Source organism: Rhinolophus ferrumequinum, chromosome 16, assembly GCF_004115265.2.
Source record: "Rhinolophus ferrumequinum isolate MPI-CBG mRhiFer1 chromosome 16, mRhiFer1_v1.p, whole genome shotgun sequence".
NCBI classification, from domain to species: domain Eukaryota; kingdom Metazoa; phylum Chordata; class Mammalia; order Chiroptera; family Rhinolophidae; genus Rhinolophus; species Rhinolophus ferrumequinum.
In genome coordinates this window covers 48,457,331-48,481,434 of record NC_046299.1, presented here as the reverse complement: position 1 = coordinate 48,481,434, position 24,104 = coordinate 48,457,331, and the positions used below count along the sequence as shown (strand labels likewise).

General features: G+C 51.5%; 1 protein-coding gene across 4 annotated transcripts in view; it reads left to right on the top strand.

Moving 5' to 3' along the window:
* Positions 1–24,104, top strand: part of LRRC20 (leucine rich repeat containing 20) — an 88,703-nt gene that overhangs the window by 49,264 nt on the left and 15,335 nt on the right. For all 4 annotated transcript variants that reach the window (XM_033131223.1, XM_033131221.1, XM_033131222.1 and 1 more), the window contains one exon: positions 17,583–17,750. In XM_033131223.1, coding sequence (XP_032987114.1) covers positions 17,583–17,750 — 168 coding nt within the window. The remainder of the gene's footprint in view (positions 1–17,582; positions 17,751–24,104) is intronic.

The following is a 24,104-nucleotide window of genomic DNA, read 5'->3' as shown; positions in this document are numbered from 1 at the left end:
CACCCAGGGCCAGTCCCTGGTCAGCTGGACCCGGGAAATTATTCCCAAGGGGAACCTTTGAGAATGGGCCTGTGTCCTAACTGCAGCCTGGAAATCTCTGTCATTCCTGCCTCTAGCTGGCTATGAGTCATATTGACTAATGGTCCAGGGTGTGGGTTCTGGAGTGATTTTCTTGTTCCGAACAGACCAGCAGGATGTTTAGGGTCCTGAGGCCCAGGGATAGTTGTTTCTCTCTGGACTTGAACAAGTCCCCCAATCTATCTTTGTTTTCCTGTGCTGCTTTCTCACTTCAGGAGTGATAGATACCAGGAGTGTTTCCTCCGCAGGGTACACACACAGCAAGTGGACGAGGGTGCTTCGCAGGGAGATGGGCAGGAGGCCAGCAGGTGGGCCTTATGGATTCTTTTGACATGGCTCCTCCAGATGGACAAGCAGGATGCAGTGGCCTCTGTAGTGCCATCCCCCAGTCTACAGAGTAGTCCCTCCGTTCTTCTGCGAGAGTCCAGGGCCACTCAACGACACGTGTGATGGAGCTGTGACCTGGGCATTTGACATGTGTTTGCAAAATGGTGGGGCCGGAGAGTTGGGGAGAGCACAGGAGGCGCCTTCCTGCCTTCTGGAATTTGGTATCTGAAAGGAGCATGAAAAGGCTCTAAGAGCCTTTTTAGAGAAACCAATATCTAAAATGCCGATGGAACAGGAGGAACTCGAGGAAGCATATCTCATACAACTGATTTTTGGCTTCCTGGAGGAGGTGTGGGCATTGAGCAGAGCCCAGAGGGGAGAGGGAGGCGTGAATTGGCAAATCTGGTCCAGGGACAAGAAGCAGCTTTTACACCTCAGGTGGGAGCTACAGGCAAGACCTGGAAAGAGCACTGGCTGGGTACCCATACACGGGCAGGGAGGCAGGACTGGTCTGTGTAGTCATTTCTGAGTGAACCTCACGGAGTTCATTGCCTTTGTGCCTAAAACGACTTATGCTGAAGTACTTATGCCTGGGAGTAGGGGGTAAGACTTGTCTCCCCAAAGACGCCTGTGGGCACTTGTACCCTGGCCTGCTTTCCTGCCCTTCCTTTTCTTGTGACTGCTTCTGTACACCAGTGAGATGGGTCCTCACAACCAGCATCCCCTTTGGACCCGCCGCTCTCAGCCCTAGCTCCAACTAGAATCATCTGAGGAGCTTCTCTACAAACACAGTTGCCTCAGCTCTACCCCAAGACCAGCTGAATCAGAATGTCGGGGCCTGGGCCTAGGAGTCTGTTAAAACCCACTAGTCATTCTAAAGTGCCAGCAGCCAGGGTGGAGACCATAGTTCAGGGGCGAGAAGCACAAATGCCTGAGCCTAGCCTGTAAGCATAGAGTGAGTCACATCGGGCCTGTACAAGAGAGCGACGGGGACGGTGGCAAACCGCTACGTGCCCTGGCAGATGTGCTACAAGATTGTCCTGATGGTTTTATTCAATAGAAGCTGGAAATAGGGATTTTTATGTGAATTTTACTCGTTTTTACATAATATCCAAGTGGTAAAACACTGGATTTAGGCCGTGGGTCAGCAGTTGGGAGAATCTCCCATAAAATATTAGAGCTACCTCTGCCAACTTATTTCTTGGATGGAGAAGGAAGGTCAGGGAGAGAAGGGACTTGTGCCGGGTCTCAGAGCAGTATGCCCTGGTTGCCTACTTCACAGGCCAGGACCGCCTTTCTAGGCCACCTGTATTTAGACCGAGGGTCCCCCAGAACCGCATCCAGCCAATTGGAATGGGGTGCTTACTTTCCAGAGGAGGATAGAAAGATAGAAAATGGATGGTGGAGGTTGGTTGGGGCCCCTGGGAGGGACACACCAGGCAGGGGGACTTCCTTTGGGTAAAAGGAGGGTTAATTTGTGCTTTCCTTTATTCAACCTTCCCTTCAGTACCTGCCATGTTCCAGACCCGTGTCTGGAGGCCCAGAAACAAAGGCCCATAGACCAAGCCTCTCCCCGAAGGAGCCCAGGGTTGCAGAACAGAGTCCAAGTGCTGTGTTACTCGTGTGGCCAAAATGTGCGGACTGCTGGGAAAAGGAATGGATGCTTCCCGAGAGCGGGGTGGGCAGGGGGGTGGGTGTGGAAGCAGGGGCTTTCAAAGGACTCAGATTTAGCAGTGCCTTGTGGGATGAGTAAGCAGGCCCTCTCCAGGGACCCCAAGACAAGTGCCAGAGAAATGTGCTTAGAGCGCCACGCATTCATGCCTCGCCTGTGGAAATGTACTTATCATAATACCCTTCGGTTCCGAAGTCTGTAGCAGGATGCAGTTTGAGCTCCTTCGCTGCCGGTGGTTCCTCATGCCCCCACGCACCTCAGATGACAAAGGGCGGGCTGTTGTGTGCCCAGTAACTCGACTGCACAGAGATGGTGACCAGGGGCAGGGAGGGGGCTGGAGCTGGGGACCTACCTGGCTTCCACAGACGTGGCTCTGGGCCCCAGCCTTTGTTGTAGTTTCTATGTCAAACAGAAAACCCTCTCCTTTTATGTGGGAAAAGGAGGTTTGAAGAGGCTCTGTTGGGATCCTTACAGCCTGGCAGCGATCTCGTTCTCCTCGGAGTTCTTGACAGAGGAGGCGGGCTGCCGTGGTGCTGGGGAGAGAGCCATCTGCACATTCCCGGACTGCCGGGGCGTCTCCTATGAGTGCCCTGGGGACTGTCTTCTGCAAGGCTCATGGGATCCTCAGAGCTGGGTCATCTTTCAATGATTCCATCCCCTTGATGTTCTTCTTCCATGTTATGGCAGGAAAAAGCAAGGCCTGAGAAGGACGATGGCACAAATGGAATCAGTCAAAAGGGCAGGTGGGTCCCAGTGTCCGGCTGTGGCTCCCTCTTCTCCTGTGTTCCCATCTCCCCACTTCCTCTTGATGCAAGTCATTCAGCTTGTTTTACTGGGCGTGTCCTGAGCCTGCCAGGCCAGAGGTGTTGTGGGAAACGACAAAGACCACCCAAATGAAAACTGACAGGGGCTGTTTGTTCAGAGCTGCTCTAGCAAGGAAGTCAGCCACTGTCCTTGCATTTGGCAAAGACTTACAGGCAGGCAGAGAAGTGGGAAAGCTTTATAGTGGATGAGGGAGGTGTCCAGGGTACGCTGACTGGAGGCCATTGGCCTGGGGAGCTGGAGGCAGGCCAGCTAGCACTGGGACATCTGTGTGATTGGTTAGGGTGCATATTTGGCTTTCTCTGGTTGATGCTACGTTGGAAGTAGGGACAACATGGAGGAAAACTGTCAGTAATAAAGTCCTAGCCACTTGGGGTCAATTGTTTTGGGGGGTTTTGTTTGGCTTCCCAGGCTGTCAGCAGAGATAGCAGTCTGACTTCCTACAAGTCTGACTTGCAGCAGATACTTCCTGGGCTGGTTACTGGACCTAATGTGTTGGTTTCCTGTACAGGTTATGGGTCAGAGTTCTATTTTCATAGTTGGTCTGACCGTTGTCTGTGTGAATATTCCGTTTCTCACAGCCTGCCTTTCAACTCGCTTCAGCTGTTCCCCTCTTCTGGGCTCGGCCATGGGCATGAACAGGTGAGCAGTCACAGGAGAGCCCAGGTCCACTGGGCACCTCGCCCTCCCGGCACCAGGCTGAGGGTTTTCCATGCGTCATCTCATTTAATCCTCATGGCGTCCAATGTTTGGGACGGATAAGACAACTGAGACCTGAGGAGCCCACAGTCTCCCAGTGGGGGCAGATGTGTAAGCAGGCAACCACCTCATAATGTGCAGGGTGACGCAGCAGACATTTACTTAAAGTCCTATGTTTTCCCCCTACTTCCTACTTTGCTTCAGCCCACTGGGTTACTTTTCTTTAGCTGATGGCACTTCGCAGCTGAAGGGGGAGAGGCGAGGGGATCCAGTGCTGGGAAAGCGGGCAGACAGTGAGGCTTGGCAGCGGTCAGTTGGATGCTGAGGTCTTGGTTTTAATCTGGGATCAGGCAGATCTACTCTGTCGGACACGCATTGGATGGGTCCCTCAGCAAAGCCCGCCACTGGAATAGCCCGATCTGGGAGGATCCATCTCACCTGAGTTATCCACGCGGGCAGCTCCCAGTTCTGATGACCAAGGGACCCTACCCGATGGCGAGGCAGTGAGAAGGCTGTGGCCTTTTGCATCAGTTTTTGCCATCAGTCCTCGAGGATATCTGGCCTCGGGTTACCTGGCTGAGCTCAGTAGGGCACAGGCCAAGCTGTTAGTGATCCCTGCATATATGCTTGTGGGCTGTGGGTCAGCACTCCCTAGCAGAGAATTAAAGGAACCCAAGTGTCATGGCCTTTAGCATCCTTTGGATAGAATCCCAGCGATAGGACCACAAGGCCAGTGGACACGAGCATTTCAAGCCTGTCAATATACACCATGAAGTTGTCAAGCACTGATGTCACCCTGAGCCTGGGACCTGCCAGGAGGAGAAGACCATCCCTCCCTGTGGTCAGGCTGAACCAGGACCCACAAGATGGGAGGCCGGGTCGTTTGGTGTTTAAAGCACAGACGCCGAGTTCTAGCCCAGTGCTGGGGCGCGACATCTTCCCTTTGCCCTTGGGATCCACTCTCCTTGCTGATCCTAGCTCTCTATCATCCTGGGCTGTGGTTTGGGTGCAGCCAGTGGGGAGCCCCAGCAGGAGATCAGGGGAAGGGAGGAGAATTGGATCGGTGAATTTACTGTCCTGGCCACCTCCCTGTGAGGTCCACCTCGGGCTGGCTGTGCCTCTGGTGTGGAGGTCACTTCTCTTGAGGCAGCCTCTACACACGTCTCCTTCCAGGTGTCCTCTGGGAGGTGACAGCTCCCTGCTTTTAACCCTAGGTTACTGCAGGATCCCTTGAGGTTCCCCTACAGCCTCCCACATCTTTGTAAATACTTTGTTGCAAACAACCTCCACCCCTTGAATTACCCTCATTTGAGGGTGTCATCTGTTTCTGGGTAGGGCCCTGACTGATTCTCTCTGCCACTTATTAGCTCCGTAACGACGAGCAGGTCGTTTAGCTGCTCTGCGCCTCAGTTTCCCCCTTGGTATAATGGAATAATACCGGTGACAGTCTCTACCCCGTAGGGCTCTCGCGAAGACTAAATCGGTTAACCCAGGCGTAGCCCTGGGAGCAGCTGTAGCCCCAGTGCTGCCCGACCTGCTACCTGGCACGGAGTGTTCACCTCCTCAGTGAGGGAATGAATAACTTCCCATCACGTGGTCAGCAGAGCCATGACCTCTCAGAGATGTCCTGATTCTTGGAACCTGTGACTGTGTTACCGTACATGGCAAGAGAGACTTTGCAGCTGTGATGAAGTGATGGACCTTGAGATGGAGAGAGAGTCTGGATTGAGTGGGTGGGTCCAGTGTGGGCCCACTGCAAAAGCCATCGGGATGGGAGCTGTTGCTAGAAACAGCCTGCACCGTGGCTTTCTTAGTTTATTAGCTGGACCACGAATGGATGGGGATTTTATCATTCCTTATTTGCTCAGCTCTCAAGTGCCCGCTGTTTACCAGCCACTGTGCTAGGAACTATGAGGAAATAATTTATCCTTGGGGTCTGAACACCTGGCCCTGGCATTTCCAGACTGTGTGACCTTGTCATCTGTTTCTGGGTAGGGCCCTGACTGATGCTCTCTGCCACTTATTAGCTCCGTAATTCTTGGACCACTCTGAGCTTCCACTTTCTCATCCTAAGATGGGCATAGCAATATTACTTCACAGGAAGTGTATAAAGCTCACGTGCTATTCATTTGTTATCTTTATTTGTATATTCTTATTTTGGGGGGGGAAGTGATGGGAGTAAATGAAATAGATCCCCTTGGAGGGGAGTTGGAGGCAGACGGGAGGGTACTTCAGCCACACAAGCAGGAGAACATGGCCTCCATCCTGCATCTTGCCAACTGTGGAAATCAGCAGATCCTGGGGGCCCCTCTGCCCACCTGGCCCGGGACACGGACGCACACCTGGAGCACTGGGACAGGAACTTGGACGTCTCAGTCCTCCAGGGCCCCGGCTAACATTTCTCAGCCCCCGTGTGCAGTGGGACTTCACAGTTTCCCTTCATTTCCCTGTTCTGAGCTTTACGTGTCCATCTTGGCTCCTGGCTGTGAGGTTTAGAAGAGTTTCCATCTCCCCTCTGCCCTTCTTACCCACTTCCTGTGCGTTTCTCTAGTGGTTATAAAGCTCTAAGCTTCACGTGAAAACAGGTTCCTATTATTTGGTTTTGAACATGCAGTAGGTGCACACAGTACAACCAAGGGTTGGAAAGGCTAATAGGGAAAAGTACGTCTTCCTCTTACGCCTGTCCCCAGATATCCCATTCACCTGCCCAGAGGCAACGACCAGTACCAGCTTTGAGATATTTATTCCATGCCAGTGTGAACATCAATGTATTCGCTGTCAGTGGTATTAACCGTGTACCACCCTGGGCAGGCACTTTTGTAAGTGCTTTGCAAGTATAACATTATTTAAACATTTACAATTTTGTAAGGTTAGTACTGATGTTATCTCTCCTTTTTTGGATGAGGAAACTGGGGCCGAGAGAGCATACGTAACTTGCCTGAGGTCACTTAGTGAGAAAGGGGGTTGGGACTGTGGGGCGAGACCCAGAGCGCCTTTGTAACTACAAATGGGAGTACAGGGTGTGCACTGGTTTGCAACTTGCCTTTTTCACTTAGCAGTACATTTTTGAAATTGGTCCGTGTTGGGACAATGACAGCTGTCTTATTCTTTGCGTGGTGGCAGAATGGCTATCACTGCATGTTAATTTGTTAGAGACCCTGTTAGAAGAATTTCCTCACCCCTTCCCTCTCTCCACCCAGGGAGTGGGGGTGGCTTATAGAAACATCACTCCTGTCTTCTTGCCCTTCTGTCCCCTGTGGGCAGCAGCTGTCTTTGTGCTGAGCATGGGCCATTTGAAAGACACTTAGTGCCCTACGTGACCCACGGACTCTGCCATGCAGGGGGCCCTTGCAGGCAGGAACATGATTGCTCGTTGATGTGGGGGTGGCGGCCAAAGCGCAGACTGATCCTCAGGGGGCAGTATTTTTGGAGCTGGCACATTTGCTCACTACCTGGCTGCCTAATTACTGCAGGACAGCCTCCTGTGTCCCTGAATGGAAGCAGCAGGCCTGCCTCTCTCCTCTGGGGTCAGTCTAAGGCCTCTGACGCAGCTTTGGCCGTTGTCCAAGATAAGGATGGTGCGGAAGTAATAAGGAGAACTTGGGGAAGGAGAAGTCCATTTGACAGACACCGGAAACCACAGTTTAGTAAAGACAATAAGTAAGGGAATCTCATGACAGCCTGCTGTCACGCTGGGGACAGTCCTGGGAGTAGGATGGAGTAGGGTCCTCCCAGAGCCCCTGGGAGTCCAGGCTCTAGACTCTAGACTCTGGTGTAAGAGAGCAGGAAGAAACACGTGGAGCCCCCAATGTCGCCCCTGGGACCAGAGGACCTCTGCCCTCTCTGTCTCAGAGAGAAGGTGGAGAGACCCTGGGCATTGTTGTGACCCTCAGAATGAGAAAGAATGTGTTGTGACCCCAGCGATGGCAAGCATCCCCTGCCGTCTTTGCCCTCCCCTGGTGAGGGGCTTTGAGGTTTGATTGACACTCAAAACCCACCAGGTCTATTATAAACGACTCTGCAGTCATAAATTTGACGACTTAGAGGAAATGGACCCGTTCTTTGAAAACCAGAAACTGCCAAAACTCAACCAAGTTGAAATAGATATTCTGAATCATCCTATAACCATTAAAGAAATTGAATTCGTAAATGCAAAGACCCCAAATAAGAAATCTCTAGGCCCAGATGATGTCACTGGAGAATTCTACCAACCTTTTAAACAAGAAGGAACATCAATTGTACACAGTGTCTTTCAGAAACTAGAAGAGAAGGACACGCTTTCCAGCCCATGCTGCAAAGCCAGTATTACTTTGATTTCAAATCCAGATAAAACAGTACCAAAGTGGGGGAAAAAGAAGAAAAGGAAAACTACAGACCAATATCTCATATGAACTAAGGACACAAAAACTTTCAGCAAAATATTAGCAATCAAACCCAGCAACGTGTGAAAAGAATTATAACCCATGACCAAGTGGGACTTACCAGTCTTTTCCGATATACAAGTCTGGTTCAACATTTGGAAATTAATCAGTGTAATCTATTATAGCAAAGGCTAAAGAGGAAGAATCATACAATCATATCTGTTGACAAAAAAGAAAGCATTTGACAAACTTCAATAACCATTCGTGATAAAAAAAAAAGAAAAAAGAACACTCAACAAACTAGGAATACCTCAGTTTGGTAAAGAACATTTATGAAAATCCTATACCTAACCGCAGACTTAATGATAAAAGATTTTCCCTGTAAGATGGAGAATAAGTAACAATGTCTGCTCTAATTTGGAAAGTTCTAATCACTGCAGTAAGACAAGAAAACGAAATAAAGGACATATAGATGGGAAATGAAGAAATCAAATAGTCCCTATTTGCAGATGACGTGATTGTCTACATGGAAAACAAGGAATCTACAGAACAAAACCAAAAAAAAACCTCCTAGAACTAATAAACAAGTTCAACAGGTTCCCAGGATACAAGATCAACGCAAAACATACGAGGCCATGCATGCTCATCCTCAAAATGCTTTCTTTGGTTTCCTGTCTCACTTAGAGTAAATCCACTATCTTCCCAAAGTCTCTGAGGCCCTGTATAACCGGGTTCCAGCCTCGTCTCTGCTACGTTTCCTCTCTCACTCCCGACTCCAGGCACACTGACCTCTTCTCTACTCCTTGGCTGTGCCCAGTTCTTTCCTACCTCAGGGCCTTTGTACTTGTTATTCCCTCTGATAGCGAGCTTCTTCTGGGCTCTTTGCACAACTAGTTCTGTCTCATCCTTCACTCTGACCTTAAATGCCTTCCTAGCCACCTGAAATCATCTTATTTATTTGTTTTTCTGGTTTATGACTTTCTCTCCCCACTAGTGTGTAAACTTGTTAAGGTAGAGATCCACTATTCACCATGATTTCCCCATAGTCACGCAGGCCTGCCCAGTGTTCGGTGCTGAGTAACAGGTGGTGAGTGAGCGAGTGCAGGCTGTTTCCGTATCACTGTGTCTGACTGATTTCCCCCGCAAGTCGTGTGTCCAGCTGCACCCACCTTCTCTTTCAGTTTCCCTTTTGATTCCTGCCGTTACTGTTAGCTTTCAGTTTTGTGTCCACAAAATTCTCCGTAATTCAAGAATTAAGTCTCATCTTGTACCTTCCTAACAGAAATAGTTTATTGAGTACTTTTATTTTTCTTTTTTCTTTCTTTTTCTTTTCTTCTTTCTTTTTCTTTTTTTTTTTTTTTGAGTGTTTTTACTTTTCAGAGATGATTCTTATCACGTTCAAGTCCAGGGCTGAATGTGCAGTAGGTGACTAATAAGTATCTGTTTTGTGTAGCACATTCTGCCTCTCAGTACTCTCTCAGCTCGTCCTCACAGCCCTTCTGTGGGTGGGCGGGGAAGACCTTCTGATGAGGGCATCCCGAGGGAGGATGGGCCCAGGGACAGGGAATGAGTTAGGCCAGAACCAGGCCTTCTGTCATCCAGCACTAAATAAGCTGGGATTTGCTGAGTATCTCCTCTGAGAACAGGTGCCACAGGGATTGGGGACGCAGTACTGGAAAATGCTGGGTGCCGGAGCGGCCCACTTACCTTGGGGAGTTTGGCTGGGGGTCATATCCTGGTTTGGGGGTTGGGAGAGGAAAGTCGAATATCTTGGGGAGAAGTTGGCTTTTGTGTGACCTTGGACAAGTTATTTCATCTCTCTTTAAATTGGGGGGAGTGGGTTATAATAAAATGACGATTGCATGTAAACCCCTAGAATAAGGGGAGCACGACCTGGAACGTAGTAGTGCTCCATAGATATTAGTTGTCATTGTCACTTTTTGTTAAAAGCCTCATACCCAGTGAGCTAAACTTTTGGTATCCGGTAGAAGAGTTCTTTTCTGAAAACCCTCCCCCATGCAAGTCCAGCGCTTCAACACTTTCTTAATGCAGGAGCTTGGTTCACTGGCGTGGGCTGACACTGCTTCTCCAGAGCAGATCTGGGCCCCCTTTGAAGCTCATAATGGAAAGCCTCCTCTTCTTCCCCAATTTCAGTGCAGCCCCTTTGATTACCCTAATGCAGTTAAGGAGCTGAACCCAAAGGCCTGGAGCCCTGCTTACCCAGCCACCGCTCCCCCTGTGCCTTTTGCTTTTCAGAAAAGCTTCTGAGCTGGGGGAAAGGTCACCTTTCAGGCAGAGCCAGACCCTTCTCCTTGCAGCTGAGCTTTTTCTTAGAGCTTGTCACTGAAGAAAGGCCGGACTTCATAGAGCAGCCTCCCGGGGGAACGTAAAGCTGGGTCAGGGCAGGGCGGTGATTTTGTACCCACTAGTCTTTTCTTCTTTAGAGCAGTGACCTCCAGAGAGGGAGACACCAAGAAATGACTTAGAAAGCTGCCTAAGCTCTGTTGAGTGCAAAAAGCAGGTCTCAAAAGAGTAGATACTCGTACATAAGGCCACTTGGTTAGTTACCTCGAATAATGTTTGCAGCTGGTTTATTTTAAGAGAAACTTCAGAAAGGTGCGCTGCTTCAAATGAGATGTTGTTGCTGAAATTTGTTATCACCACGGGAGATATTTGTTATCACTGTTTTAATATTTTCCCCTCACTGTGTGTAGATCTCTGGGGTCTTGTTTGTGCTGGAACTCTTTTCTCAAGAAAAGTCATGGCCCAGTCCTCAGTGTCTACTGAAGGCGGCAGATAGCCCAGCACTCAGGCACGTGAACAGTACTGATAACTGTCAGAGAAACCAGACGCTATCCTAACGGCAACTATAGGATTTTGTTGTTTAAAGCCACTGAGATTTGGGATTATTTTTTTCTGATGCAAAATTGGCCTGTTCTGACTGATACAGTTGAACTTTAAATGCATTTTCTGCTTACAAAAGCAGTATGTGCTCATTGTAAAAATATAGACGTCACAAAAATATAGAACATAGAAAAGTGGAAATTCCAAGCATTTCCACCCCTAGAGACAACCAACGTTGTTTGGTATGCATTTGTGTGTGTGTGTGTGTGTGTGTGTGTGTGTGTGTGTGTGTGTGTGAATATATACATACAGATGGATGGATGGATGGATATTGTTTTAACAAAAACAAAACTGTAATCATAGACTATGAGGTCTGACAATTAAGTTTGCCAACTTGTTGCAAAAATGTTGCTAACCTTTTTTGATATCAGAGGGATTATTCATTATGAATTTGTACGAACTGGACACACAGCTAACCAAGTTTACTATTTGGAAGTGCTGGGGCCGGCCCGGTGGCTCAGGCAGTTGGAGTTCCGTGCTCCTAACTCTGAAGGCTGCCGGTTCGATTCCCACATGGGCCAGTGGGCTCTCAACCACAAGGTTGCCGGTTCAATTCCTTGAGTCCCACAAGGGATGGTGGACTGTGCCCCCGGCAACTAAGATTGAACACGGCACCTTGAGCTGAGCTGCCGCTGAGCTGCCTCTGAGCTCCCGGATGGCTCAGTTGGCTGGAGCGCGCCCTCTCAAACTCAAGGTTACCGGTTCGACTCCTGCAAGGGATGGTGGGCCGCGCCCCCTGCAACTAGCAACGGCAACTGGACCTGGAGCTGAGCTGCGCCCTCCACAACTAAGACTGAAAGGACAACAACTTGACTTGGAAAAAAGTCCTGGAAGTACACACTGTTCCCCAATAAAGTCCTGTTCCCCTTCCCCAATAAAATCTTTACAAAAAAAAAAAAAAAAAAAAAAGAAGGAAGTGCTGAAAAGGCTGCATGGAAAAGTTAGACGACCTAAACTTTTTGCCAACAATTCATGGCTCTTGCATCACGACAATGCACCAGCTCACATGGCACTGTCTGCGAAGGATCTTTTAGCCAGTAAACAAATAACTGTATTGGAACACCCTCCCTACTTACCTGATCTGGCCCCCACTGACTTCTTTCTATACCCAAAGATACAGGAAATATTGAAAGGAAGACATTTTCAGACAGAAAAAGTTGAGAACCGTATGATTTCACTGATATATGGTATATAAACCGAAAACAACAAAAGAACAAGACAAACAACTGAAAGAACAAAAACTCACAGACACAGACAATAGTTTGGGGTTACCAGAGGGTAAGGGGGAAGGGGGGAGCAGGGCTCTAGAAGAGAGTAAACGGGGTCTAATATGTGGTGATGCAAAGGTAACTGACTCTGGGTGGTGAACACACAATGTGAGATATAGAGAATGAATTACAGAATTGTACACCTGAAATCTATGTAACTTTTTTAACAATTGTCGCCCCAATAAACTTTAATTTAACGAAAAAAAAAAAGAAAGGGAGGAAGACATTTTGATGACATTCTGGACATCAAAGGTAATACGGCGACAGCTCTGACGGCCATTCCAGAAAAAGAGTTCCAAAATTGCTTTGAAGGGTGGACTAGGCACCGGCGTCGGTGCATAGCTTCCCAAGGGGAGTACTTCGAAGGTGACCGTAGTGATATTCAGCAATGAGGGATGTAGCACTTTTTCTAGGATGAGTTTCCAAACTGAATTGTCTGACTTCATATGTCAGCGTGTTGAGAGTCAGTAAGTGGAGTGGAGAACAGCATGGACCCTGGAGCCAGACTGGCCTGGGGTCAGAAACTGGCTCTGCCACTTCTGAAGTCCTGATCTGTGAAATGGAATCCGTTCTACACCTTATTGTCATAAGGATTAACTTGAGGTAAAACATGGCAAACACTGAGAAGAGGGCACCAGAGTGTGGGGAGCGCTCTCGAGGTTTTGCTGTGTTTGTTGTTACGTAACAGGCCATTTGTATAGTCATGTCCAGTCAGCCTGCTCCTCCCGAGATCACTGACCTGAGGAGTCCAGGCTGTTTGTCAAGAGGACCTGTTGTACCTGTGGGGTGGATCACCTAGTGAGTAACTAGTCTGTAATTAGACGGGCGTGAGTAATGCCCTTGTCCAGAATGGGGTCTGACCAGATGGAATCAAACCAGAAAGGCATGAGGATCAAAAGAGCGTAGGAAGAAGAGCCTGCTGTTCAGAGTGGTTCTTGAGCAAACATTTCTGGAGACAGGAATGACTTGTTTGGCTTGCACTTTTTAATTAAACATGCTGTGTGAGGGAGTGGTCTTGGCAGCTGAGGATCAGAGGGCACGTTCCACGGCATAGCTCCATTAGCCATGTGCCAGGCCTGGGAACAGCAGGGACAACTTGGGGTGTTTGTGGTCAAGTAAGCCTGTGGCAATCCATTTTTCCCTGCATTCATTTGTTTGTTCATTCAGCCAGTCTTTTCCTGAGCACCCTCACTGTGTCAGGCTTTGGGCTAGGCACACACAGTACAGGGTGAACCGTGTTGCTCCCGGCCCTTGAGGGGCTGCTGGTCTGGCCGTGGGTCCTAGCTTGTAACGTGGCTTCAGGTGTTATCCTTGGAGTCCATCCCACCTTGACTTGTTCTAACATCTTTCCTGGACCCAGCCCAGGGCGTTGCTGGGAGTGGGGAGATGAGAGTCGGGGTCGGTGTGTCACCCCGGGGAGGCTTGTCAGACGCTGACACTCAGCTGTACCCATACCCCCAGCCCTCTCCCCCGAGGACTCGGGAGCGCCCTTCATTGATGTGTGGGAGACGGGTAGGACTATGTCCTGGATGACATCAGTTACTAGTTGGTAAGAGCCCTCTTCGGCCTGGGCTCCTTATCTAGGGGACTTTGAAGCCGGGCACAGGGCCACCTACACATCCACTCCCCACCCTCAGCACGATTCCCCTGAACCTGAACATGAGTGGTGAGCACCTGCCCACCTGCAAGGCAAGCCTGTTTGCACTGCAGGAACGAAAGCCTCTCTGGTCATTCCGGGTACCTGTGTTCAGGGGTGTCATCCCTCAGCCAGCCCTGGGAATGATCCCAAATGCTACCCTGAGCAAGGCTGAGGCTTCCCAGCCTGGTCGTGACCCTTGGTTCCCGTCTCCAGGACGCAGGGCCGAGCCTTCCTGTGCTCACCTTCTCCACCACCTCAGCTGACTGATGGCAGAATGTTCCTGCCTGAGCAGCACAGACAGTGGGGCGAGTGAGGCTCCCGCCAGGGAGGGATGCCCCTCAAGGTCCCTGTTGGGAGCTGGCTGCCAGGCAGCGTGCTGGGAGGCCTGGGAGACCTCCGAGAGCACCTCTTGTCAGCCCCCATGGCGCCGCTGGTCCTGACCAGCAGACTGCACCCCGAGGCAAGCTCCCCAAGGCTCTAACACCCACCTCTAGGTCTGGAGGCGTCTCAGTGTTGAGTGGCTGTGATTCGTCTCTGGCTCAAAATAGTTTGATAAAAGGCCATCTTTTTCTCCAGCATCCCTTCCAACACCGTGACCTTACAACTGTGATCTAGACCGGGACGTTTTCTGGTTTAAGGCGTGGCTAACTAAGAACCCGGCTGCTGGCGGTGTCCTGGCTTTGTGTGGAGTGAGCGGTGGTTCTGCTGATAAAGCCTTGTGTTCAGGACGTCCCCAAGCCGGGGATGAGAGACAGGCCCCCTGCGTTATCTGTTTGCCGCCTGTGCAGAAAAGTCATCATACATCACATATTTCCCGAGTGACCACAAGGTGTCCTTCAAGGGGCTGGACGTGGGAACAAAACTGAGTCCGATACATTTCCCACTTGCGAGAGCCCCAGCGTGGCGGAGCAGGGGGCATGCAGTGTGGGGGCCAGAGGGCTCTCTGCGGAACCCTGGGAAGGGGCGGTTGGGACCTCAGAGCAGCTCATGTCCCACACCCCAGGATGCAGAGGGAGGAGGGGGCCGGCACAAAACTGGTGGGTCCAGTGCAAAATAAAACTGCAGGACCCTCGTTCACAAAGCAGAAGTACTGTGAAAGGTTCATGAAAAGCTTTTTCCTTTCCTCTGCAGTCTCTCAGTGTGTCATGGTGTTTTTCTCTTTGCTATTTAATGTCCTTCTGGGTAAGGAAAATATTAAAACTAAATTATTAGTACACATTTTACCATTCGTCTTTATATATTGTACAGTGCCAGTTTTAAAGGCAAATAGCAGAGCATTTAACTCATAAGTCATGAAATTATACGATTTGGATTTCATGGCGCGTTTCGAGTGGGCCAGAAGGACAAACGCAAGCCAGACTCAGGAAGGTTGGAAGGAGGAAGAAAGTGTGGACTCTGACAAGTGCCTGGGGTCCCCGCCGCCCCCCATGATGAAGGGCACATGTGCACGTACCCTCTGTCCTGACTGTTCCTATCACGTGCTAGACCACCACACTTTGCGCTGGCCACAGGTGGGGTATGAGCGGTCCGTCCAGGTAGCCCAAGGATTGTTGAAGCTCCGTACCTGGGGCAGGGGTGAGCAAGAGTCTCCCTCCTGCCAAGACGCCACCTGTTGCCCCCCAAGACACCTGGGTGCTGCCAGCCCAGGGGCAAGGAGTACCAGGGGACAGCTGCCACTGGGCTCCACTCTGAGGTACCATGGACACAGGTGCCCCCTGACCCTCCCTGTGCCCAGGCCCCTGCAGTGATGGAGGGCTGCAGCAGTTACAGAGCAGGGGTGAAGAGGGGGAGCCCAGCATGTCCTGGGTGCCAGGGGGCAGGAAAGCAGGCTGCTGAGAACCCATCCTGGGGAGGCAGTGGGAGTCAGGACCAGGGGTGTGAGCTGAGATTCCATGGCCCCCCCTCTACTTATAAAGATTCCAGGGTAAAATTATTAAGACTTTGTTATACACACAGACCCAGGGACAAGCCCCAAGACTGAAAATCTACCTCTGTAAGCAAAGGGAGGGAAAGACTGAAGAAGGAGCCTGGCCAGTCCATGGTGGCAATTAAAAGAGTTTATTAAGGGAAACTTGTGCACGAGGCGTGTCTTGGGTGGCTGCAAGATGAAACGGATTCCCAGGCCTCTTGGCAAGTGCCAAAGAATTCACAGGGCAGGGGGAGGAATCGCACATGCTGCCAGGTGCGGGAAGTGACTACGTGCTTGACCAGGTCAGGACAACAGCCAGTTCCAGGAACCAGCACACAGCAGGAGGCAGGGGAGGGGTGCGGCTTTATGTCAGAATGAACATCAATTAAGATCAGACAGTCTCTAAGGGGGCTTTGCAGAAAGCAACCTCCGTTCTGGCCCAGGTCCAGCTTGTGGGACAGACAGTGGTCACGTCATGGAATCGTCTCTCTTCCACACACTTTCAAGCTGGCAACGCAGAACACTCAACCCCAAGCTCAGGGCCCTTCTGAGCCTGGGACCCTGTGTGACTGCACAGGTCACAGACCTGTGAAGCCAGCATCCACTGCGGGGAAGAGCTGAGGTCATTCTTCAGGTTTCTTTGCATGTGTGGGTCTCAGTTTCCTTTAGGTCAGACAGGGTGGGGAAGCTTACCTGAGTCATGTAACAAAGGTGGGGCTCTGTAAGCTCACATGGGGATGAGGCCCGGAATCCAGCAGAAACTGAGGCGCTGGGGGGGACTCCCATGGTGGTTCTGCTTCTCTGTCTCCCCCATTCTCCTGCTGTCAGCTGGCTTCTCCTTCCTTAGGTTCCTCCCTAGTGTGTACTGAGCACCTAGTGTGCGCCGGACATTGTACAAAGCCCTTTGCATACTTGTAAGCTTCACAGCAGCCCTTGCGGTAATAGTAACAATACCCCGTATGGATGCTTACTCTGTACCAGGCACTGATCCAACTGCTTTATCCGTGTTAACAAATGTAACCTGCCAACAGCCCTATGAGGCAGGTATTGTTAGTAGTCCCTTTCTACAGATGAGGAAACTGAGACCTAATGGGGCTGAAAAACTATCTGAGTGATTTAGTGGTAGGTGGCACAGTTGGGGTTTGAACCCAAGCAGTAAGGCCCCAGGTCCCCCACTCCTAAGCCCTGAATTATGCTACCGCCCTTACCCCCTACATTGACTCTTGGGTTTTGCCCGTCATCCCTTCCTCTTGCCCAGGGCCCCTGGCGGTGCCCCAGCTTCTCTCTGTAGAACACAGCATTTCTGCTTCAGCCCCCGCCACCCCAGAACTGCCATGGAGCCAGGTTCCATGCCATGGAGCCAGGTTCCATGGAGGGACTCCCACCAGTCCAGCTCACCTCCTCTCACAGGTCCCCGCACAGGTATCTGGTCAGCTATGGCTGGGCTGGGGAGCAAGGTCACGTGATATAGAAAGAACTTGACTGCCTCCGGTGGCTCCTGGAGCAGGAGGGCAGTGGGAAGTGGTGTCCCTCAGATGGAGGGGTGTGGGGCGCTGCAGGTACGGGGAGCCGGGGCGTTGCCCATCCTGACCTGTCCCATTAAGAACTGGAGTTGAGGCCTTGTCTTAGGGAGCACGTCCTGACCCATCGTCCAGGCTCAGGCTTCTGTTGGGAGAGCCTTCCATGCCAAAGCCGGAAGCAGGGTGCCCTGCTGGAAATGACCTCCTGGGCAGCAGTGGGAGTTACCCCTCCTCTTGCAAAAACAAACATGGAATCGGGTCCTGGGTGGGGAGAACTTCCTTTTGGTCTGAGGCTTCCTTGCTGCCTTCTCGGCCTGGGCAGCTGGCAGTGTGTTTCTAGGTTGCTTCTCACCCTTCCGTCTCTTCCTCCCCCGCCATGGCAGAGCTCCACCTGGAAGGCAACTTCCTCCACCGCCTCCCCAACGAGATCAGCACCCTGCAGCACCTCAAGGCCATTGACCTGTCCAGGAATCAGTTTCACGACTTCCCCGAGCAGCTCACCACCCTGCCTGCCCTGGAAACCATCAATCTGGAGGAGAACGAGATCGTGGGTGAGTGGACCCAGCCCCTCCGGCCCCTGCACCTTCCTCTGTCTGCAGTTTCTTCCTCTGAGCTCACTTTCCTGAGTGAGGCTCAGAGGGTACAAGGCAGCGGCTCTGGAGTCAGACGTTCACAGACATCAGGGCAGGGCTGGGCTCGCTGGTCTGAGATGCCTGAACACGGCACTGGGCCCGGAACATGACTATGAGGCCCTGCCACCTGCCAGGGAGAGGCTGGACACTTGCTTTTCGCCTGGCAGGGAGCAGCCCTCTGCTTTCCCCATGGTGAGTCCTGAACTAGCCGGGCCACCCTTGGGCCACAAGCTGTCCGTCCCGCATCTCCATCTGCTAGCCGAGGCTGCCTCTAAGACTCTTTAGCTTGGACCCTCTACACGTTTCCTCCTACCTGAGTCCCTGGCTCTTCCTTCCTGGCTTTTTACAGTGAGCTCTTCACTATTAGCAAACAGGGGCCACTAGACAGACATGTTTGGAACACCCTCTCTGTGCCTTCCAGTACAAATATGCTTCCCCGAGGGGGCCAGCGGGTCTCCTGCTCTCGGTCAGAGGTGCGCGCCTTCTGCAGACAGCAGCCCCCAGCAAGCCAGGGTCCACTGAGGTGGGGGAATTGTTCCTTTCCTCCTTTGCAGCGGTTATGTACCTCTCCGTCGTCGCATAGGACCTGAGCAGCCTCTTCGTCGGCTGTCTTATCTCCCCGGGGAGCACCCAGCATTGCCCAGGCTCCCAGGCTCCACCCCCTCAGCGGCCTTGGTGACCAGGAAGCCAATGTCCAGCCCCATTTCACCCTCTCACGTTGTCTCTGATATTGGCGGTGTTAATAATAACCCCCTTGAATTATGCTTTTATTTTCAGAAGCCCTTTCACAGCCATTATGCCATTTGAGTGAAAGTAAGAGCGCTCTAGTGGTTTGGAGCTGCTTGATGGAGAAGAGCCGGCCTCGTGCAGTGGTCAGCATCACATCTCCTAGGGATGCTACCAGCAGGACTCTGGCCTGGCTGAGTGAGAAGTGGGACCCGCTCACCTAGGAGGCTCAGGGCCCATTTGTTTATAGATGAGTAAACTGAGGCTCAGAGAGGTTAGGGAAGACTCACATCACTTCTCTGAACCTCAGCTTCTTGTCAGCTTTCAAATTGAGGCTCTCCCTCCACCACCCCCGAAGGTGGCTTTTCCCCAGGCAGGGGAACAAGGGTAGTGGGTATCTAGGCAGTACAAGAAGTGACTTTGCCCAAAGCGGGCAGTACAGGGTGGCATGATCCCCTTATTCATCCCCTCCCACAAGGCTGAAAATATCGCTCAGTAGCAACAGCCCCCAGAGCAAAGATTGGCTATTTTGGCTCATTCTCTCATATGCATAGCTCTGCCTTTCTGCAGTGACAATACTAACTCTACACGTGGAAGCGTTTTACAGTTTACCAGAAATGCTCATGCACAGGCCCTGGTCAACAGGGTACTCGTCCCCATTTGACAGATATAGAAACTGAGGTTCTAAGAGATTCCCCTAGCCTTCATGGCCAAGGGCCTATCTCACACCTGGCCAGGTAAAAGAGACATAAGCCCCTGGGCTGTTTCCCAATCAGTTCAAGCTGTGACAGAGCCTCCTGCAGCGCTGCCTGGGCCAAGCCTGGAGGATATAGAGATGCTGGAGACAGGCCCTGTCCCTGGTTTTCCCCAAGTGCCCAGCAGCTCCTGAAGACACTGGAGAGTCCCAGGGTATGCTGCACTGCGGAGGCCTTGGGTGTTCTTACCATCCCCCTCTAGAGGGAGAGAAGGGGCACATGGAGCTATTGTTGGAGTCTCTGTTTTCTACTTTTCCCTGATCCTTTCTCGTTACTTGTGTGGTTTGCTAATTCTCAGTTAATTACAGATTCTGGGATAAGGGGTGGTCCCTCTATTTTCCAAAGGCCAGGCCACAGCCTTCATAGCCTGTTTGGAGGAGGAGGGCTGTAATCATGAAGAGGTGAGGGCTGCACAGACCTTTATTATGGAAGTAGCTTTGCAGTGGCGCCTGTTGTAGCTGACCTCTTGCAGGATCTCATTGGGATAATGCAGTAGCGGCTTAAGACCCCTTATGAGCCTTATTTTTCTCCTTCAGAGCTCTCAGAGAATGTTGGAAACTTTTTTTCAAGAAATAAATGTGAGATACATGAGTTCTTTTAAAGCTTAATTCGGTAAGTAGAGAACAGGCAGCTCTGAACACAAGCCCCAAGTATATCAGGAGACTCACTCTAGAGGGACCTCCGTAGGACGCGCCTCTGGCCTGGCTCCAGGAAGGAAGACTGGAGGCTGGGCAAACCTCCTGGGAGCTGCTAAGGTCAGCTCCATTATCGTTTTTATGAATAGTGCTACCAGCTCAGCTTCCTCCGCAATCTGGGACATAATGTGGGGAGAGGAGAGAAGGGACGGGACCTCAGCAGGGCATGTAGGCTGGGAGAGACAGGGACACTTCTGCCTTTGATGCCCTCACAGGGAGGTGGTGCCTGTTCTTGCTCCCCAGTGACTCAATGCCCTTAGGTCACATATCTGGTAGCACGGGATGGCCTTGTGCAGACAGCCCTGCGGTCTTTGTGTGTGAGGTGGTCTCCATGTCCTCTCGTCCGACCTGGAATCACCCTGCTTCCCACTTCCACTCAGCACCGCGCACGGTGTCGGCATACAGCAGGTGCTCCGTTAGGTGGGAACACTGTGCAGAGCTGGAATTCCAAAGCCTGGATAGGCCCTCTGAAGTGACTGAGACACAACAGGGCAGATTGTGTCAAGTGGCTGGTTATGACCCACTGGTGAGTTGTGAAGTCAAGTTAGTAGGTTGAGACTAGCACGTGATGGAATGCATCACATGTAGCATGTATACACATGACTGGTATTCATCTTTTGTTATCAGTATCGATTGAGTATTGCAACTTTGATACAGTTTTTTCCTTTCTTAAAATGTGTATGCATTTTTGGGGCACTCTCTGTGTATATATACTGGGTCATGATGTAAAATATATTTCTTACTGTGGGTCTTGATGAAAACATATTGAAAGCTACTCCCATGAGTTGTCCCGCAGAGATCTGGGGATCGAGTCTCGGCTGGCCTAGCCACCTGTGCCCTTGCAGCACACACCCATTTTTCCCTCCTGTCATCCCCACCCATGTCTCTGCCCACTGTGGTTGCCGTCACCTGCATCTTCCTGATGACTGATTGTTGGGGTGGAGTAAGGATAGACAGCGAGGCCCCGGCCGAGGGGATGTCCCCACTCACATGAGTGTGGAACCAGGCAGATGACAGGTTCAATGCTACTTGACTGTTTGTCCCCATCCCATCCGACCTTACCCACCCTGCACGGCCTGCGCTCTCAGACTGGAAGTCCTTCCTCGTGTCTTACCGTTTTCTCCGCCTGTGGCCAAACTCCCCAAGTCTGCAGGTCCGAGCTGGCTTCAGAGGACCATGAAGTAGTGCAGGTCGAGGGGCCTCTTCCCTCCCCCAACAGGCCCCCAGCACACACAGCAGCAGAGGTCCCCCTCCTGACCCAGGGGCCTTCCTTCCAAGATGGGGACAACTTGCTGAGACAAGGTTGTTTGCTCTGGCTGCTCCCAGCAGGAGAAAAGGATTTATAGAGTATTTGTTCAGACAACAGTTAATTACAAGTTTCTTGGATATGAGAAGGTCTCTATATTTTCCAAAGCAGGAAGTGGGATACGGAAGCTTCGAAGTATTTATAAACAAGACTGCTTGGGGAAAGATAGTCTCTGGAGAAAGAGGGCCTATCAAGATGAGTGAGAGGCAGGTCCTGCCCTCAAGCTGCTTGTAGGCTGTGGGGAGGTCTGAGTGGAAACAGATATCCTAGAGAAGACATGGCCATAAATACTGGATAAGACTTGGTCAGAAGTACCAAGAAGTGCCAGCGGTGGCCCCGGGCACAGGGCGTGTGTCCTGGGTGAGCACAGTTCCCAGGAGAGCCCAGGATGGTTTTGGAGGAGGGAGAGGCATTTAGTCTGACTGTGAGCGATGACATGGGGACATGGTGGGTCTGCCATCTTGTAAAGACCAGGAAGGAAGCTCCTTCACCCGAGCAGCCATCACACGTGACTCGAAGGTGGGTGCAGGGGCAGCGTTAAGTTCTCACCATTGGCTCACACGTCCTTAATGCTACATAGCGATTCAGCGTGTTCCTGGACCATGTGTGGGTGAAGAGAAAATCAAGTATTTAGGACTCCATTTTGCTCAACAGAAGACTATTTCAGTGCAGCTAGAATGTAACTTTCTAGAACCCTCAGTTCACTGGGGTGGCTTTTTTCCCTATGCACCCACTGTTTCAGAGAAGCAAGAGATCATAGGGAAAAAAGCTCTTAAGAAACTAATAAATAATGTGATAGCACTTTGGCCAAAACCAGTATCTGTGTTGTGTAGGGGTGGTGTGGGCTGCATTTTCTTAATTCTGCCCTCGTACTGTTTCACTTCTTGTCGTCAAGGTCACTATTTCTCACAGTGCGGTCCCGGGACCAGCAGCACCACCTGAGAACTTGTTAGAAAGGCACCTTCTCAGTTCCCTCCCCACACGTCCTCTGTCAGAAGCTGGAGCTGGGGGGCAGGCAGCAGTCTGTGTTAACAAGCTCCCCACCCCCAGGTGATGCAGATGTGCGCTGAAGTCTGAGAACATCTGCCAAGGCTCTGGCTTCTCAAAATGTCATCCACAGACCAGCAGCAGTGCGGGCACCACCTGGGAGCCTGTTAGAAATTCAGAACCTGGGGCTCCACCTCCACTCTTGCGATTCAAAATCTGCCTCTGAGTAAGACCCCCCATGAGGGTTCTACACACAGCACAGTCTGAGAAGTGCTGGTCCGAGGCCTTTTGCTAAAGCACTAGGTGTCATCTCTGCCAGCTGACTGTGCTAATGGCCCCGTCTGCTCCGTCAGCCTCACAGAGACCCTTAGGGTACGTGCGTGACACAGATCCCGCACCTGAGTCCCCCTGGAGTGACTGTTAAATGCAGGCTCCCAGGTCCTCTCTCAGATCTCCCAAATCAGAATTTCTGTGGCTGGGGCCCAGGAACCTGCATTTCTGACTCGGGCCCCGGGCAGGGCCAGCGATGTGTTAAGTAAGAATCCCATCTGTCTCCTCCACTCCTTTCCCCATGTCCATCCAATCAGCACCCAGTCCTGCCCACTCTGCCTTCTGAATCATCTGTTGCAATTGGTTCCTCCTATCACATTTCACATCTCCCTCCATCATTGTTTTCTGGGCCCTGGCGCTAGCCTTCCACCGTGAGGTTTCCCCAAGTACAGGACGCTTGTCACCCGGGATACAAGGCTGGGAGTGCGGGGCCAGGAAGACCTGGAGAGAGCGTACCCTGCCCACGGGGGCACCTGCACCCCTGCTATGGAGCAGTGTGTCACTGGGGGTCCAGGTCCTGTGTCGCAGCCCCTCTCCCTTTTCTGGGCAGGCAGGGGAGGAGGACATTCTTCCTTTAGTTCACCCGAGGGCTCTCTACCAAGCTGCCCCTGGGTGAGAGGGTCTGCGTGCTCTTGTTGCTCTCAGAAGTCACCTCTGCTTGCGGGGATGAGACAGTCCCTCAGTACCAAGTGCTGAGAGTGGGGCACATGGGGGCTGTGCAGGGTGCGGGGGCTTCCCGAGGAGCGGGAGCGAGCGTGACCCAGTCCTGTTGTTCTGCAGCACAGCCCCGCTGTCCCTCTGGTGGGACAAGAGGAGAGTGTCACTACTAGTTCTTCCCCTGGAGCCCAGGGAAGGGTTTTTAAACAGAGGAGGCTCTGGGGGAGCAGAAGTGGAAATAAAGCTTTGTTTGATCTAAAAAGGTAAAAGCACACACACAGATGTCTCATAACCTAATCGCTGTGGACGCCTCCTACAGCTGCCCTGTGGTCATCTCATCTAATCTGCTCGAGCCTCTTTTCTGGATTGGGGGTGTTATTTCCACTTCACAGCTGAGAAGAGAGGCTCCGAGAGGTTAAGGAGCCTATACAAAGGCGTGGTGGAGGCACCATTTGAACCCAGGTCTTTGGTGTTCCAGAGGCTGCCAGGTCTTCGTCTGATGGAAGAGGAGCGTGTGGGTGTCTGCGGGGAGAAGCAGGTGCAGGGTGCCACGTGTCTGGTAGGCACCCATAAACTCTTTGCCAAATCAAGTTGGCAGGTTGCAAGGGAATAGCTTTCCCGCATTGAGCTCCCTCAGCCCTGGCAGGAGCTCCCGCTGGGAGGGGTCACATTGCAAGGCTTCATTAGGGGGCATTTCACAAGACGCTGATTAGCAAACACACTTCTGGGAGCTCCCTGCTTGCCACAGAAGGCGGTCAGCCCTGAAGACAGGTCAAAGCAGAGAAGCTGGCCTCTTGCCCTCCTTCCCCTGCCCCAT